This window comes from Haplochromis burtoni, unplaced genomic scaffold (genome assembly GCF_018398535.1).
Source record: "Haplochromis burtoni strain Fernald_Lab_line unplaced genomic scaffold, NCSU_Asbu1 Contig_300, whole genome shotgun sequence".
Classification (NCBI taxonomy): domain Eukaryota; kingdom Metazoa; phylum Chordata; class Actinopteri; order Cichliformes; family Cichlidae; genus Haplochromis; species Haplochromis burtoni.
This window is the reverse complement of record NW_024582661.1, coordinates 451741-470644: the sequence shown is the minus strand read 5'-3', so window position 1 is coordinate 470644 and position 18904 is coordinate 451741. Positions and strand designations below refer to the sequence as shown.

General features: G+C 41.8%; 3 protein-coding genes across 3 annotated transcripts; 2 read left to right on the top strand and 1 right to left on the bottom strand.

Annotated features, from left to right (window-relative positions):
* The first annotated feature begins 61 nt into the window (after window positions 1-61).
* mrpl20 (mitochondrial ribosomal protein L20) lies at window positions 62-3336 on the top strand. The gene is made up of 4 exons (XM_005941480.3): window positions 62-337; window positions 488-598; window positions 2129-2206; window positions 2288-3336. The coding sequence occupies exons 1-4, from the start codon at window positions 251-253 to the stop codon at window positions 2459-2461; spliced, it is 450 nt and encodes a 149-aa protein (XP_005941542.1). The 5' UTR covers window positions 62-250; the 3' UTR covers window positions 2462-3336.
* Window positions 3337-3898: 562 nt separating this feature from the next.
* atad3 (ATPase family AAA domain containing 3) lies at window positions 3899-10828 on the top strand. Its single transcript, XM_005941479.3, has 16 exons — window positions 3899-4217; window positions 4769-4845; window positions 5844-5945; window positions 6057-6116; window positions 6202-6271; window positions 6368-6533; window positions 7349-7418; window positions 8234-8389; window positions 8471-8527; window positions 8609-8734; window positions 8824-8948; window positions 9062-9113; window positions 9206-9276; window positions 9391-9558; window positions 9942-10050; window positions 10151-10828. Exons 1-16 carry the CDS (start codon window positions 4022-4024, stop codon window positions 10541-10543), a joined length of 1998 nt encoding a protein of 665 aa, XP_005941541.1. The 5' UTR covers window positions 3899-4021; the 3' UTR covers window positions 10544-10828.
* Window positions 10829-13965: 3137 nt separating this feature from the next.
* Window positions 13966-18849, bottom strand: ssu72 (SSU72 homolog, RNA polymerase II CTD phosphatase). The gene is made up of 5 exons (XM_005941478.3): window positions 18562-18849; window positions 17611-17754; window positions 15331-15470; window positions 15111-15229; window positions 13966-14896 (listed from the first exon to the last, which is right to left on the bottom strand). The coding sequence occupies exons 1-5, from the start codon at window positions 18639-18641 to the stop codon at window positions 14795-14797; spliced, it is 585 nt and encodes a 194-aa protein (XP_005941540.1). The 5' UTR covers window positions 18642-18849; the 3' UTR covers window positions 13966-14794.
* Between the last annotated feature and the right edge of the window lie 55 nt (window positions 18850-18904).

Below are 18904 nucleotides of genomic sequence, written 5' to 3'. Positions count from 1 at the left end.
TTTTGTTTTTTGTTTTGTGAACCGTAGCCGTCTGGTGCAATTGATGAAGTTGTTTGTGTTAAATTAGCCTGTGCGCCGCCTCTGACAGAATTTTAAATTGAACGTACCCAGAATGCGCCTCGGTTTGTCGACGTACGGCGTGCGGAGTTATTGAGCTCTCATAACACCGAGAGTGCTTGGTTGGAGGTCGCTTATTACGTGTTTATTCGTTTGAAAGTGGACACTGCGGTGAGGTGACGGGGGGACTGAAATGGTGTTTTTGACGCTGTCTTGTTGGATCAGAAGCCGAGGACCCGACAGATACTGGAAGGTCCAGGAGGTCCTCAAGCATGCACGGGTACGTCTATTGGCTATTTCCTGGAGTGATAGCTGCTAGAGCTCATTCATGATGTTTGTAGAAGCTGTGGTGTTTTGTTTATTGCATCCTCGTCGTGTTAAAGACTTGTAACAAGTGTTGTTGTCACTTCTCTGTCGTTTCTTCCAACAGCACTTCAGAGGCAGGAAGAACCGCTGCTACAGCCTGGCCGTGCTGGCTGTCAGGAGGGCGTTCGTGTACGCCACCAAAGCTCGGAAACTTAAGAAGCGCAACATGAGGACGGTAAGAAGACCCAAATATTACTGCATGGCATTTGGATTTTTTTCCTGATAGTAGCAATCGTAGTCTAAGTAATAGACTTTTCAGCAGATTCTGGGTGCAAATATATTTAAAACAAACACTAATGATAGCTTTTTGCTCATCAAATGATTCCTGACTGGCGTCATGACCACCTAAAGGATCCCCAAGATAAATCAGGTGCACCACAAGATGTCTAAATTAAAGCATGTTTTTTAGATAACTGGTTATATTGTCTTTATTTTTTGGTCGGTCTAATCAAATACTTGATATTTTCACTCCATTAGTCCGCTATATAATAATTAAATAGGAAAATAAAGCTTTGGGCTAGTTCCGCAGCAGTGTCTACATTACTAACAGGCCACTTCATTAGGGACACCTGTTCAACTGCTTGTTAACGCAAAATATTAGTAAGCCGATCACTTGACAGCAAACCAGTACATTCAGGCGTCTTGAGATGGTGAAGATGACCAGCTCAGGTTCACACTGAACATCAGAATGGATGAAGGAGGGTGATTTCAGTGACTTTAAACATGTTGTGGTGTTTTGTGCCAGACAGGCTGGTCTGAATATTTCAGTTGAGCTGCTGGGATTTTCCAACACAACCATCTCTAGGGTTTACAGAAAAGGGTCCAAAAAAACCCCAAGAGGAAACAATGCAGTGAGCGGCAGTTCTCTGTGTGAAAGTCCTTCGCCTGAGGCGATAGGAAGGCGAGATTAACTAAAATCACCTCGCATTACAATCAAGGGTTAGGGGATATCTAAATGAAGACGACCACAGGTCCTGTCCACTAAGAGCAAGAAACTGAGACTATAATTTGCACAGGTTCAGCAAAATTTCACTGCAGAAGATCAAAAACACCTGGTCTGATGTATCTTGAATTTTGCCATGACATTTGGATGGTAGGGTCAGAATTTGGTGTGAACAGCTTGGAAGCACTCCTTCCATGTCCACACATGCACTGATAAACACAGTTCCACCCCCCATTTCAAGGATAAACCACCACTGTGCAATAACCCAAACTATATATACATAACACTATTTTTTTTTTTTACCAGATTGTATTTTTGTACACTTTATATTTTTTCCTGTAAATACTGCTCATATGTATATATGTATATAGTGCTGCAGAAACTGTGCCCCCCCCCCCCCATGTATCTCATTGTACATCTGTATAATGACAATAAAGGCATTCTATTCTAAAACCTCAGTTCTGCTCCATGCTGCTGACTTATTTTGATTAAATTGGGAGAATTTGAAGTCAGGTCAGCACTTTGGGCTCTTTGTCCTGATCATCGAGCTGTTCCTGAGCAATTTTTGTAGTGTGTTGGGGGGTGTTCTCTGGCTGGGTGAGGCCACTGCTGTGCACTTCCCAGCAGAACTTTGCAGTATAACAGGATGTTGTTCACTTCCTCTCTTTGGATTTAATATTGCAGCTGATTGGTGTGTGTAAGATTAGAAATCAGTTTGCTTCAGTATAATTGATCCTGTGTGTTGTCCCCTTGATTCATCAGCTCTGGATCTCACGGATTGCTGCAGCAACACGAGAGCACGGCATGAAATATCCCGCCCTCATGCACAATCTGACTAAGGTTGGCTTTACTAGATAGTTTTGCAGCTCATGTATTTTTAAAAATTCTGTTGGCTCACTCTTCCTTTTTCTCACCATATAGAGCAGCGTCCAGCTCAACCGTCGCGTCATCAGTGATCTGGCCGTCACAGAGCCTCGGTCGTTCCTCTCACTTGCAAAACTGGCAAGGGCTCGGCAACAAGAAGGCTTCAGGGCAGCACTGGGTGACGGCAAAGAGCCTTCTGGTGTGCTCTCCCGTGTAGTTATGCTGCAGTAAAGGACTTGCCACAGTTATGGATAAATGATTGTTTTTTTTGGGGGGCGGGGGGGTTAAAGAACAGCATTTATTTAAAAAATAATAATAATAATTTGAACTGACACAGACACCTCATTTTAGGATTTCATCAAAATGTGTTTCTTGTATGATTCGTTTAAAGAATTGCATTTGTGTGTGGTGATTCATGATCGCTCGATCAGAGATCCGGCTTGAATTCGAGCTGTAACACAGGTTGTCTGTTTGGGGAAAAACAGGAATTTTACAGGCCGATCAAAAAGTAATCGGTTTTGTGACACTTCTGCTGGTCCTGTGCTTCTTGTTGGCTTTATATTTGAACAAGTCAATAAGGAGTCTCATGTTAACGAGCTTTCCACTGGTCTCTCGTAGAAATTATTTTTGGAGAGATTTTTAAAATGGTACCAACAGTGTATCATTCCTGAAGTAAACTTGCCTACAGCAGCACAGATCATTATGTGTGCAGTATTTTGACTCCTGAACTTCGAGATCAGTATCTCTGATTGTGTTCTTCATACGAACTTCATGTATAAAACCCGTAAATCCAACTTTCACTGGTATTTATCAATGGCTGCACAGAATCCCTGGCAGGAGGTAAACTTAAACTTCCTAAAACAGGAATGTGTTTCCAACATGTTGTGTCACCTCCTGATTACCTCCAGTGTCTTCACACATGGTCTTGTTATCATTTCCATAAACCTGTTTATCATATGCAACCTTGAGTTATGACTGAAAGTTTTTCTTTTTGTTTGTTTTTTAAGGTTGGCCTTTTTTTGTTTCTGTGTAAATATGTGTTTTACCACCTTTTGTGGGTCGGTTGTCCTCTAAATGTTTAGCTCATTAAACATTTTTGATATATATTCTGGTTTGCTGTCTTTCGTCAGATTTTTTTATTTTAAGGATTTTATTTACTTTTGTCCTGATCAACAATAAGCTGAACTCGGTTCTGCTCAATGTTTATTTTATCTTCTTACAACGTATTGGTGTGGGCCTGCACAGCAGCTTCTCATGTAGCCCCTTGGGAACATAAATTGCCCACTCTTGCTCTGGAGCATGAAGTTGTTGGAAAACAGAAGGTTAAAACTGAAGTGAGGAGATTGTTTTCAGTGCAGTGTTTGCTTTAAATTTTTAGATTTGAAGTTTAAGTAAATCAAAAATAGATTTGATATAGAAAACCTGGAAACAATCCTCTGACACTTCAATGACTTTCAAAAACAGAAACAGCCTGATGAAACCAGGGGTAACCGTCCTTTCGAGTGAATTGTATGCTTTATGATCCTTCGGGGCTACCGTATCGAGTGTGGGCGGGGCTACGTCAATGACCTCTGCTGAGGACTACTACGTTGAGCGCCAATCAGAAGGAGAAGTACTTGTTCTGAGCCAATCCTGGCTGCGATTATTCAGTTAAACCTTGAGCTGTTTGGTGCGCATGCGCAGAAGCTTTCGGCGTGACACGCGTGTGGAGGAAGCGTAGTGACAGACCTGCGGCTGCTATTCTCTGTCCAACAGAACCGGTTTAACGGTGCTTTATTTGTTCTCGGCGAAATGTCGTGGCTGTTCGGCCTGAACAAGGGACAGCCGGAGGTGCCTCCCGGTTTACCGGCACAGCCTCCACCGCCGCCACCTCCGCCGGCCGGGGGCTCCAGCGGCGGTGGAGATAAACCCAAGGACAAATGGAGCAACTTCGATCCCACCGGGCTGGAGCGGGCTGCTCAGGCGGCTAAGGAGCTTGACATGTCCCGTAAGTATTCAAGGGCTTCGGGTGGGTCTCCTTAGAGGAGGTGTGTAGAGATTATACCAACACGGCTGCTGTTGGAGTGCAGAGCTGCACCAGCATCTGCTGCTCTCTGGCTCACGGTGACGGTGGTGGTCGCCTCAGTGTAGCTGAAGAGGCCCTCACCGACATCCAGCACCGGTATAAATATTAAAGGTTTAACTCACGTGAAGTTAGGCTTACGGAACTGAGCTGCATCCACCTTCATCCAGAGAGAGAACAGAGTTCAAAGGTCACGGACGTTGCAGTCCGGCTCAGAACATCCAGATCTCACCCTCTAACACACACACACGTGTGCAACGATGCAACACATACTATTATTTGGTTATTGATAATGATTTCATTCATTCATTCATTCATTCATTCATTCATTCATTCAGGGCTGTTGTTTGGTAGTTAAGACTCAAAGGTGGATACAGTCAGTAACAGGGATTAGCAAATACAGCAGGCCTCACAAACATAACGCTTTGAAGCAACTACATGCATCTTCATCTGTGTGTGTGTGTGTGTGTGTGTAGGACATGCCAAAGAAGCTCTGGAGCTTGCTCGAATGCAGGAGAATACCACTCAGCTGGAACACCAGAGTAAGATGAAGGTACAGTGAATACCTTTACTCACTATGTACTTCAAAAAAATGTGTTCAGCACACAAATGTTAAACCAAGAAGCAACACAACCAGAAGATAAGTCACACAAGTAAAAAATGAAAAAGAAAATCTGTTAATAAAAATAAAAGCAGAGCAGTGGATCACTCTGCATCTGCAGCAGGACACCGGGTACATCAGTCTGTTTCTTTCAGCTTGATAATTCCTAGGTATTATAGACCTGCATTAGATGAAGCCACAGTAGCCGTATTTTTCAGAAGTGGTCTTTATCAAAAGTTCTCCGGGCTTTCCAAAGCTCTGTCAGAGGCTGCTTTTTCACTCATTTTAAAATCAGTCCTTGTACAACTTGCCAAATAACTAATTTGAAGTTACTCACAGCTTACATGGATTAAATGGTATTTATTGTTTGCATCGTTGAGGTGATTCCTAAAGAGCTATTAGCTGAAAGCTTGGCATATTACAGCATGAGTCAATGGGTATGGAGAAGGTCAGGAGAGATTAACAACAGTGAATATATAACATGATGGAGGCTGTGCCATAGCATGCACACACTCTGTATGTTTGCATGTTACAGTGAATTACTGCACTTTTCCTAGCAAAATACAAAGAACTGTGTGATGTTGGCTTAAGACTTTTACACAGTACTGTATAAGAACTTGACTCAGATATTTACAAAGATGAGTAAGCACCACTGTAATGACCTTCCTGAGTATGTATAGGTGGAATAAGGCAGGGAGACCAGCACAGAGCAGGCATCAGAGATAGCAGGTGAGACCATAAAGATGAGATGTTTCAATGTGATGACTAGAAGAGTAGTCTCGAACTGGATCTGAAGTCATCTGATTGGGCGTTATAACAGCCGTGCTCTATTTAAGTAGGTATTCTTGCTCCTTTGATACTCGAGGACTTTGGTGGCATCTGTGTTCTGTGCTGCGATGAATTGTCGCTGTTCTCCAATGACCCAGTTGTGCTCTCGCCTCACGCTTTAGGAATATGAAGCAGCAGTCGAACAGCTCAAAGGCGACCAGATACGCATCCAAGCTGAAGAGAGGAGGAAAACTCTCAATGAGGAGAGCAAGCAGCATCAAGCTGTAAGAGGGGAAAACATGAGCTCCTTTTCTTTTTCTTTAGAGGGAAGAGCACTGTGAGTATTACAGCAGTGAATTGTACCAAATTGTGTTTTTGTGGTTGTGTCCCATCAGCGAGCTCAATACCAAGACAAGCTGGCCAGGCAGCGATATGAGGACCAACTGAGGCAACAGGTGAGTTGTTAACCTCCAACTCCAGCTGTAACGTGCTGTGAAGTGGGATACAGTACTAAATGTCTTGTGCCTGTTTAATTAACAGCAAGCCATGAATGAAGAGAGCCTTCGCAAACAGGAGGAGTCTGTACAGAAGCAGGAGGCCATGAGGAAAGGTAAAGAAACGAGCGCGGTTATTGATGGGATGCTTTTAAATGTTTGACACGATGAGCTGAGGTTTATGTTTTTGTTTTTTCCTCTTTGTTGTTTAGCGACCATAGAGCACGAGATGGAGCTGAGACACAAGAATGAGCTGCTTCGTATTGAGGCAGAGTCCAAAGCTCGAGCCAAAGTTGAGAGGGAAAACGCCGATATAATCCGAGAGCAGATCCGCCTGAAGGCTGCAGAACACAGACAGACCGTCCTGGAGTCCATAAAGTAAATCGTTTTGCTCTGAGCTGTTTATAATGGTGTATCGCTGGTTTTTAAGGTCATGAATGATAATAATTGTTTTTTAATGCAGTTTCTTGTAAATGCACCTGAGCTGCAGCCCTGAGCTTTTATAGAATTTACTCGACTGAGCTGTACGCGAGCACACAAATGTCTGACACGGCTGGATTGGGCATTAAATTGTCTTTAATATGTCAGCTTGTGTGTGTAAAGTCCATTTATACTGATGTGAAAGGAGTTTAAATGAATTCACTGCTAGCGTGCGGCCGCCTGTATCACATCTGCAGACTGTATAAAACATCGACTTATCTGTTTGACTCAGAAGACCCGGTCGCCATCTTTGTTTTTTGTTTTTAAAACAAGGACATTGTGCGTAACCTTGATAACCTGAGTAAATGTATTTATTTATTTTTTTATATCTATCTATCGATCGATCGCAAAATTTCAGTACAGCTGGAAATCCCTTTGCAACCTGCTGGCTGTTAAAAGAATGCAGATTTAATGTCTTTTTCAAAGTTGGAAGCTGCGTCTGTCTTTCATACAGTCTATGTTCCTGCTTCCTGCACGCTCTACTCGAGTAGCACCCTCATCCAAACCAAACAGAGTATTTACAGTAGCGCAAATTTCACTGATGTTGACTTTGTCCTGCTGTGTGCTGAATGTGAGAGAAGCAAATTTTCCTCCATTTTCTGGAGTTCATGCATGAAAACAGCTTAAGTTCAGTAAATGTTTAACAGTGTCAACATGGGCACTGTGATAGACTCTTAAAGGCGTGCTCACAGTTAACACGTGTTTGCTTTCAGGACTGCAGGTGCTGTGTTTGGAGAAGGATTCAGGGCCTTTGTGTCAGACTGGGACAAAGTGACTGCCACGGTGAGACACTCTGCTCCCATTCAAGGGAGAATTTGTCACTGAAATTCCAATGAAAACAAACATGAATATGCCTAAGGAGTACACTAAAGCACAGTTAGTTATGCTGTGTTCAAGTAACATAAATCAAACATTAATGTTTCTGTCGAAGTCAGACAAACAGGATTTGTTTTGCTTCTTAGCAAGATGGCAAAACAGAGCAATACCTTTTTGTGTGTGTGTGCTTTGAAATGCTGCTGCAGCGCGTGCATGGATAGAGCCTGGTCTGTGAATTATATGCCATGCCCCGAATACATAACAGTGGCAGTACACGTTACACCTTTTACAGTTTTACTACCGTTTATGTTCACTGCCAACATCTCTGGTGGTAAACTCATTCATGGGGCTGCTCCAACTTTCTGAGTTGGAAATCCAAGTTTAGGGGTTATTCCAGATGAAGATTTTGACTGGAAACTCGTAAATACAGATTTCTAATTTAATCTGGAACGCAGCATTAAAAGGCCCAACATGCATGCATTCACAGATGTGCTAAACATTTCAATTGACTGTGTCCTTTTACTCCGTTGTGTATATACATCAAAGCAAATACTGCTTTTATGACACCTGTGGGTTTTCAAACACTTCCATTCTCAGAAACTCTATCTTAAAGGTATTTTTTCAAATTGTTTTTGGCTATAACTATGAAGATCTTATATCCCAGATGTTACCTCAACTATAAATATTATCTTCTGGGGAAAAAAAAATGCTCTGCCTATCATTGCTCATAATGGAGTGTGAATTTAGTCTCCTGATCTATAATGGTTTCCTCTCTTCCCCAGGTGGCAGGGTTGACCCTCTTGGCTGTGGGAGTGTATTCAGCTCGAAATGCAACAGCAGTGGCCGGACGTTACATCGAGGCCAGGCTCGGAAAGCCGTCACTAGTCCGGGAAACTTCCCGATTCACTGTCGCAGAGGCAGTCAAGCATCCAGTCAAGGTAGCTAATGATGAATTCATAATTTTGCTATTTTAAAGCTGCAGAGTTTGTTGTACTTATAACTGCTTTGAAATTATTTAGACGACCAAGCGGCTGAAGAGTAAACCTCAGGATGCCCTGGAGGGAGTTGTGCTCAGTGTAAGTGGACATGTGGTATAAAAGTGCAAATCATTGTTGTTTTGTCTCAACTTGAAATAACAGCACTTTCCCATCTCTTAGCCTTCCCTGGAGGAGCGTGTGCGTGACATTGCCATAGCAACAAGAAACACAAGGCAGAACAACGGCCTGTACAGGAACATCCTCATGTACGGTCCTCCGGGGACGGGCAAAACGCTGTTCGCTAAGGTACGCCAGAGAGCTAAAGCATGCTCAGGTGTCCAAAAATATAAACCAGTGCTTTGTCTGACTGGAGGATTTCTGTGTATGTGGAGTAGAAGCTGGCAGTGCATTCTGGGATGGATTACGCCATTATGACCGGTGGTGATGTAGCACCAATGGGCCGCGATGGTGTCACCGCCATGCACAAAGTGTTTGATTGGGCCAACACGAGTCGACGCGGGTATGATGCTCAAAATATGTCACCTAACATATTTGTTATTATATTTGCACCAATATCACAAAGTGCACCAGATGTAGCAAAACATGTCCTTTCTGCCATGTTTCCAATCACAGGCTGCTGCTGTTTGTTGATGAAGCCGACGCATTCCTCCGCAAGAGGGCCACCGTAAGTCTGCGTTTATTTCATTACTCAAAAAAACCTGCCGGTTACATAAGAAAGAAGCAACTGTTCATTACCTTACTTTGTTTTTACAATAGGAGAAAATCAGTGAAGACCTCAGAGCCACTCTCAATGCCTTTTTATATCGCACTGGAGAACAGAGCAACAAGTAAGAATCTATTTCACATGTTTACAACTGAACTTTCTTAACCACTGTGATTTACTTCCTACCTTTTATTAAGCTGCTTGACTCTTGTGTTTTTGTGTGTGTGTTTTTATGCAGGTTTATGTTGGTGCTGGCCAGTAACCAGCCGGAGCAGTTTGACTGGGCCATAAATGACCGTATAGATGAAATAGTGAATTTTGCGCTGCCGGGTCTTGAGGAGCGGGAGAGGCTGGTGCGGTTATACTTTGACAAATATGTGCTGGAGCCGGCCACTGGAGGGAGACAGTGAGTACACGAGAATAGAGCTGTTAAAGTGGCAATAGACAAGTCTCCTAGTAGCATGTCGGTGATGAGAGAGAACAGAGCGTGAAAACGAAGCTGTCAGGTTACCTCACCTATTACAAACAGCAGAAATTATCTTCCTCCAAAGGGTGGCGTGGCTGTCTTTTATAGTTGGGGTTAGGAGCTTGATCATTCCGGAGAGGATCCGAGTAGAGCGGTTACTCCTCCACATTAAAAAGAGCCAGTTGAGCCATCTGATTCAGAGTAAGATGCCTTATACTGGAGGTGTTTCTAGCATGTCCACCAGTGTAGGAACACTATACTGTGTAACAGTGGAAATTTCCTTCATGGCCTTTTCATGGTCTTATTCTGCTTTGTGTTTACAGGAGGCTGAAGCTGGCGCAGTTTGACTACGGGAAAAAGTGCTCTGAGATAGCGAAGCGGACAGAGGGCATGTCTGGACGAGAGATCTCCAAGCTGGGTGTGGCCTGGCAGGTACGAATCATCATATTATCTTTGCCTCCATAGCTGAAACCTTGTCATACCACTGGAGAGTGTATCTTAATTTCAAAATGAAAATGTTGTTTTCCTTCAGGCGGCAGCATATTCCTCTGAAGACGGCGTCCTGACAGAGGCCATGATCGACGCTCGGGTCGACGATGCCGTCAAGCAGCACCTTCAGAAGATGGACTGGCTGCGAGGAGAGGAGGCGGCGAAGAGCCTTACACCCCCACCAGCTGGGGTGACGAGCAGCGGAGGAAAAATGGGTTTTAATCTGCCCCTCAGCGAGACGCCTCAGGCCCAGGAGGTGATCGCTCCTGTCCTTGAGATTAATGAAAAGCAAGCACCTATGAACCTCTCGGCAGAGGGCCAAAGTGCCGACCGAGCTGGACACAACAGCACAGCAGAGAGTTCAGGTCAACCTCCTGCCTCCACTGACGGCAAGATGAGAGAAGACTCTCCTCCTAAAGATGGAACTCCAGTTTGAGTTCATTTTTCCCAGTGGTGCTACCTGGATAGGAAAATTTTAGCTTTCTGCCTCTTTGACTAGAAAGTTTCAATCTAAAAGCCTGTTGGGATTGTCTTTACGACAGAAGATGAGTTTCTAGCGTTAACCAATTAACCACAAAATACAAATGATGGCTGAGACTCTTTCGGTCTTATGCATCATGTACACAATGTAAACGTTTACTTTACATGGAAACCAGTCGCTGTGTCTGTAATTACACTATATAAATGTACTAATTAAAGTGTCTCTGTTGAAACAATGAAACAGATCCATGTTTTCATAAAAAGTAAAGATTGTTACTACAATTGATGGTTTGTGGTGTTTCTCTCAGAAGTCTAAAAGGCTAAGAAAGAGTCGTACTGTGACACCTCCAACCTTTATGGCAGAGACTTTAGAACCACACAATGCATAACGAATAGAAGGGCAATGATAAGACGAGTGGGTAGTTGTGTTCGATAGGAATCCATCTGGGATTTCAGTATTTCACTATAATAACAGTTTTCCCGTTGAAGCTTCATATTCAAAGGAAAGTCGAGGGCATGAAGTTGTCCATGGTTTGGAAAAGGCTGCATGATTAAATGCCCTGTCACATTTTATGGGACCCTCTTATGTAGCGTGATGTGCAGGTTTGCATGAGTAAGACATCAATCTGGCATTCCTGACAGGGAAAATGGAGGTTGTTTTAGACAGATGGGGATATGTTTGACTGATTTAAAAAAAACAAACATCTGGTTAAATCTTTTGTAGTATCATGCTGGGAGAGCTGTTTGAGCTACTTGCATAAGACCTGGTTGACCAGAAAAGTGGCCCTGAGCTCCTAAGAATGGGCTTAGCTCACACAAGCTGACTCCTTACCTCTGCTTTATATATATGTATTTATATTTTTATTAGTAAGTAGCAAGCACAGAAAAACACTGACAGCTGCAGAGGCAGTGTATGGCAACCAGTGTACAGTACATGTGTGTATAAGTAAGGCTTCTTAACCCCTTAAATGTTTCCATATCACAGAAACAGAGAAAACAGGCTGAGAAATGGCAGATCTGCTTCTACAAGATTTCCTTGAGGAAGTGTGTGTGTGTTTTTTTGTTGTTGTTTTTTTTACATGCTGGTGGTTCCACTGGCTGCTAAAATATCATTATTACAACTGTTATTACATTCTGTTATATTTCAGTCAGAACTACAGTTTTATGTCAAGTGCTTCCATTAACTTGTGGCTCTATCTGCACCATGTTCCCGCTGGATTCCTTCGAGGGTTCAGGATGTGGACGCCTGAACATGTTCCTTATATTTCTGAATTTTGGCATCCATGGATGGAAACGATCACCAGGAGATAAAAAAATAATAATAATAATTAGGAGTTAACACACACACAGTAAAAAAATTTCAAACTGATAGCTTAAAATAAGAAGCCTGTTTATAAAATACATTAACTACATTCTTACACTGTTTTGCACATAGACGCAAATAGAAATTGGCGCCCTCACTGCTTTTGAAGCTCGCATTACCCGACAGGGAGAAAATTACATTTTTGTAATATTTATATTTTCTTCCAAAACTCACAGAATAGTTGAAATACGACTATCACTATCCGCAGTGGCGCTCCTAGCCTGTTTGGCGCCCTGGGCGAACACTCTCTCTGCCCCCCCCCCCCAAACACACACGTAAAACATATTAAGGATTGTACATTAACATAAAACTGTTGTCGGAACCATACTGAATTTCACCAGAGAAACACACACACATATATGAAGAGAGAGTGTGCATAGTATGCAAACGGCTGCCAAACAGCCATCATAATTCGTCATACAATGAAAACAGGACAAATCAACAATTGGCAATGACTAATTAATATTAAAATCTGTAACATATTGTTTGGAGTTTAGTCTGTTACTGTTACTATTTTTACCATTTCTTCTTGGAGCAACTGTAACCCACATAATAAAGGGATTAATAAAGTATTCTGACCTGCCATTATCCAGTGACACATCTGCTTACCTGTATCTTTTGCTCGTTTCTCCTCCTCTTCTTTTCTCTTTTTTCTAAACTGAGCACCTGATGACTTTGAACTTTTCTTGTCCATCTTCAATTGGTTTTAATTTTGCACTCCAGTATGAACATAAGTCCCCCAACTCGAGGATCACATCACAACGTAACCTAACAGACCTACACCTTCCCTCTTTTATATTTTCACTGATGAGCAAGGGCGTGTCTAAAATGTGTTTGGCCCCCAATCTAACTGTTATTCTCAGAGTTTAATTATTTTTTTTAAATCTTCATCCATGATTTATTCATCCATGTATCCATGTCATTATTTTTTATATCTACTGAAATCCTTTATCCTCCTTTTTTTCTAACTGAGCTCTTACCTACCTGAGCCATTTAATTCTGTGATAGTGCATTTCAGTGGACTCGTAACCCTACCCTTAGGGCGAGGGATTAGGGTTAGGCCTCCAGTGTGGGCCGGGGCCCCCTGGAGGGCCGCAAAGGTACTGCAGGTGGGTCGCATTAATAACAGAAATCCAGTTTGAAATTACTCACATGTACAGTCACATTTATATATATGTATTTATTTATATGAAAAGTGAATTAAAACAGGTGATTAATCATTACATTGAGCGATTTTTTGAATGCAATTTTCAAGTAAATTTATGAGGCTCTCTGTTTGACTAGAGCGAAAATTTAAGATTAGGTGGGCCCTGTGAGATTTTCTGGTTTCACTGGGTTGCATTACTCTTAATTTTGGGAATGTGTGTATTATTTTATTTTATTTACCTACTTTTTTAAAGGTGGAGTTTTGGCTTCTTTAACATGAATTTCCCCAAATATCCCAACTTCTGTATTATCTCATATTACCACTGGATTAAAGAATAGTAGTTGGATGTACCCAAGTATGTTAACTTCAGTACTTTACTCAGGTACACCTTCATTGTACTTTATATGTTATGCTGCTCTCTACTTCACTATATTTTGGATGCAATGTTTGTACTCCATACCATTCATGTTTGAACTTTATTAGCTTTTGCAGATTTCTAATTATAAATATACCAGTATTTCTACAGATCCACCACTGGGAGTATCCTCACTGCCATGCTGAAGGACCTACACCTTCAGCATGTGGTGAAGACATGCCCACCCTTGCAAATAGTATACAACCCACTCTACCACCCGAGCCTCTCGATGTTCTGTTCTGATATTTTAATATATTTGCTTTAGTCAAACTGAATCAATAATTCAAATCTAAATAAAGATCAGCCCATATTTTATATCCAATTCTGGTAATTTGTCCTCATCACTCATAAAACAGTCCTAACAGCGCCGTTAGTCTTCTAATACCCATTTTGTAATTAAATAACTCAGCAGGAACTAAATACTGATAAAGTCAAAAAAAGGGTCATGAACTATTTCTTAGAGAGGCTTCGTTCTTTAGTAGATTCATATGTACATACAGGAAAAAAGAAATATCAGGCACTCTGAGCCGAGCTCGCAGTTTGAAAATAAGTACAATGCTTCAGTTCAAGAAAAAAAAAAACTCAAAACAAAATACTGTGGCCAGAAATACAGCATCGAGTTTAAATATCAACACATATCTGAAACACACCCGATGAAAGCCTCAGAGGTCTAGGTTTGGTTATTCATTATTAATTAGCCCACCCACTTAAAACTTAATCATAACTAAATCTACAAACACATGGTCGCACAGAAACAAGCATACACTTCAAATAATTCTCCTCCAGCATGTAAACACATGTACACCCTCCCAAATATTAAATAAATCTGGCATATATGCTTGAATTAATCATAGATCTAAGAAAAAAAACAAAAACATTCTGTGCCAAACAAAAATGAAAGTAACTGGAGGAGCTGTTGAATCTGGCCTGTGGGTGTTGTGGCTCTCCCTGAGGAGACATAGTTGAGTGATTTGACTGGACCTGTGATATTTGGAGGGATTAACCTTGGCCTGACCTTGATCTGGAGGAATGAAAGGCAGAGCAAGAGCAGCGAGTCCATCCTCTGCTTAGAGGAAAAACCCATTATCAACAATATGTCCAACAGCAGCCATTTGTTAGGTCCTGACCCAAAGCTATTTATGTGTGTCTGTGGTTGTGTAGGCACACAACCTGTATGCACTGAGTCATGGATGACTGAGGAGTATGATGCATGTGTGTCCATATACTTCTGTGTGATTGCTTGTGATCTCGGTCTGTGTTTATTGCAAATTGTTGCAGAGTCTTAGTAGAAGCAGACAGTGTGAAGGAAAGGCCTGTTGCTTTTGTCCTCAAACTCTTGTAGGAGCTCGTCGATTTCATTCTCCATGTCGTCGGTGTGCTGGATCTGCAGGGGCGCACAAGGGAAAGCTATCAAAACACCACCTGTGCACGCACACGCCTCATTTCCACCACTCACAAAGATCGTTTAACCTTTCTTTAGGTGCCAACTGAAACAGTGTTGCACATTATTTACGTGTATATTTATTAGTAATTTGTTTAAAAAAAAAAAAGTTGTAAGAAAACGCCTCGTCAAGAAGTTCTCAGATGCTGTCACTCACACATTGGCACAGCTCACAGATGAGGAAGGCGCCCAGTGTGGCTTCCTCGTGGTTATCCTGAATGTCTACATTGATTACATGCACGGGCTGCAGCGTCTCCTGCTCTCTGGAATTCAAATCTAGGAAACACATTAAAGACCAGGTAAAGGCAGGTAACAGTTGGAGAAGCAGCAAAGCGGTGGGTTTGTGAATGACTCCGAGTAATGTTACAAAACCTCACCCTCCACCACTTGGTCATAGACTCTCTCTTCACAGGTGATGACCAGGTCAAACTTGTCCTTGCAGTTCTGGAAGCGCTCTGGCTTTGATTTGATCCGCTTGTTGCGGTCCAGCATGTGCAGGATGCCGTTTTGTGTGTATCTGAAGAGCGAGGAGGGTCAAGGAATACACAGCACGAGGCAAGAAGGGGAAACCCCCAAAACAAAACACTCAAAACAAAATAAAACTGATCAGAGCAACAGAGAGAGGATTTCAGTGTGCACCCAATTAGACTGAACTCACTGGTCCAAGCAGCATCTATATAAAGTGCATCTTGATCAAACTACACAAGGGGGCACGATGCACTTTTCAGTGACGTCTAGTTACATGAACTACATCGCCCTCTAGTGGTGCAGACTATTCACCAATGAGGGGTCAGTTAGAAAACAAGCTGAAAGGATGGATTTTCAGGAACATTGTTTACTTTTTTTCTTTTTTTAAACAGCATTAAATCCAGAGTTTTAATATTAACAAGCCACACTGGTACTGCCAGGCTGATGCAGACAATGTCACCATTGTTTGTTTTTTATTCTTTCAAAAAATTTGATTATAAACTATACAACCCACTCACTACAAATGGGAAGAGATTGTCTAAATAAATAAATAAATAAAAGTAGTTGTTGTGCACTACATCAGTGAGATATCCATGCAAAACAGCAGAAAATACAGAAAAAAAATACAAGCACAGTGACTTAAGTTAATCATACTGTGTCACAGGGTAATTTTCTTATTTAGGATAACAGATTTGTTACTTTACCTTAATGCAGGCTGGAAAAAAAACACCTACAATACAGGACCAGCAGCAGCAGCACAACAGTAAATGACACCTCAGAGAAAACTTGCCTGACCTTTGAACATGCAGGCCTCTACAACCAGATGAATTAAAGGCAGATTTCTGTTTTTAGCACATTTAAAAAAAACAAAAAGAAAGAAAATAAAAAAGTTGAACTAAAACAAAGGAAGGTTTAAATAGAAGGACCATGATTACTGGTTACTGATAGAAAATATGTGAACTTTATCATTAAAGTAAAAATAAATAAAAGAAAGTCCTATGCATGCACAGTTAAAGTGCAGCCACTGAAGACTAACACACTTGTACTCTTTGTTGAACACCACTAATTATCTAATGTGTCTGAGTGCCTTGCATTAGCATAAACATCCCACATGCTAATGAGGAGAAACTGATAATCTTTAACTTACCTTGGGGCACTCAAGCCTACAGCTTAAAACAACCTCTTAGATTCATGGCCCTTATGCACCCCCCTTCCCCCCCTCTGGGGTTAGTGGGTGTCATCCACTTGGGCAAACTCAGCTTCTTTGCTAATAGTTCATATTCTGTCCTTATCAAGTTTTACAATTTTGATAACTGAGACAATACTTATTCTCTACGACTAACTACAAAAGGCGAGTTTGTGTTACTTCAACAGTACAAATACTCTAAAGTATTGTTAAAATGCAATAATTGCATTAATCATTACACAGTAACGCTAAGCAGCCTCATCAAATTCACAAAAAACTGGTGTTTGTGGGGTAAACCCCCCCCCATAAAACAAAACACCCTCAAACCTTTTAGTTAACAGAATTTAAAATAAAACTGAACCAGTTTTATTAACTTAAAAGCTAAAGTAAACTTAAAAAAAGAAAAACAAAAAAAACAAACAAACAAAAACGTATACACAGGCAGACTGAGTTTTGTCTTTGTCAGTTTGGTAAAAACCTGCCTGACGAGGCTTCGCTGCACATTTATTGAGACTCTGGATGTGAGTTAACCCTCCTCAAAGTGTTGGGTTTGCATTTTCACACCAACTCTGAACTTATTTAAATGTTGCCTAAAACAAATATTACAATAACTAAAAGACTGAAACTACTTGAACTAAACATGTTAAAAAAATAAACAGAAACAAGCAAAAACAGGAAACTTCAGTGAGCCAAATTACACCAATTTCAAATAAAAATAAATAAAATCCTAGCTCTTACCAAAGCAAACTTACTGTTGCACCGCTGCTGTATTGCAAGGCGTTTCTCCACACCCTACATGTTAAAAGATTTAAAAACAAACCTTTTTACCATCATGTTTTTTTTCCCTTTTTAAATCCCTGCATGTGGTTTCATCTCCTTTCACTGCCCAGTGTCCAAAACAACTATCTAATCAAGACAGATACACGGCCCACGTTTACTTATCTGGCTCCTAGTATATGTGAGTTTAAGGATGTGTGTGATGTTGTGTGTGGGAAGGGGATACAGTTCCTTGTCCTTGCGGACCAAGTCGTTGTACATCTGTTCATATGTCGTTTTGAAGTCATACACATTTGGCTTATCCGGAGCAGGACCGGGTAGCTTCACATGAGACCCTGTCCCAAATGAACGCACATCAAATCCACGTTTGCTGCAGAGAGGAAAGGACAAGAGAGTGAATTATGCAACAACTTTGAGAAAACATTACGAAAGCACAAGGAAATAAGTCTTTCCACAGCAGTCACGTAACCTGTAAACCCAGCCCTGTAAACTGCCTCCTCACATATTTAGAATAAGACTTTATGAAACCCAAGACACCTCAAAATACCAATTTCCACCTCAGCTGACCATTTTAATTTTAAAAAAGGAAATTAAATATAAACAAAATAAAATAGGTGACAGTTTGTCACCCTGGTCTGCAGATCTTTTTACCCCAGCCTGTTTTTCTAATCCAGTGCAGTTAGTAAGAATATATCTAAAGAGGGCTGAAAGGCTCTTTTTTGTAGTGACATCTTCTGTGTAAGAAGATCTGATCGACACAACACAAAACTCCATAAAATGTGGTGGATGAGGCAGCTGACGGAGCCTGCCGTCGCTGTGAAACCTCCAGACGCTCCCTCTCGGAGGATTCCCTACAGGGGGCGCTCTTGTTAAAATGTGGGGGGAGAATACAACCCAACAACTTGGGCCTTGGTGTGACTTCTCTAAAAATCAGTTTGACAGCAGAATCTTAGTTAAGACCATTCTAGGCGACCCTAAACCTGTGAAACACGGTCAGAAAGCTGAGTTTTAGTCGAGCTGCAGCCTCGGTGTGGCGCTCTGAGCTCGAAGTCCATTGTTAAAAAGCGTCGAGGCCTGACGGGCTGTCACCGCATCGACACGGCTCAGAAAGCCGCACAGATTTCGATCACTTTTTGGCCGCCTTCCTTCTCTCTTCTTCCAGTCGTCTCATCTTTACCTGAGGATATTGTGCGCTTCCATACTGCGGTTCTGGTTGCTCGAGCACACAACCGCTACACGCAGCGGGTGGCTCGGCATCGCGACTCTCCGGCTGAAACTAACCGATATGAACTCAAAACCTAACTGAGGCTGTTACTTTTATCTCTATGAGAGAAATAAAGAATAAAAAACCAGTTGTTTGGATCAACGAAAACGCTTTTCGAGTGTAGATACAGCGCGACAAGCTCGTCTTCTTTAGAAGCAGGAAGTTAAAATGGCGGAGCGGCACCTTGCCCTGGATACGGCTTTAAGTGATGTCATGTTGAGGGCGGAGCTTCGCAGCTCTCAGCGCAGTGAGGCCA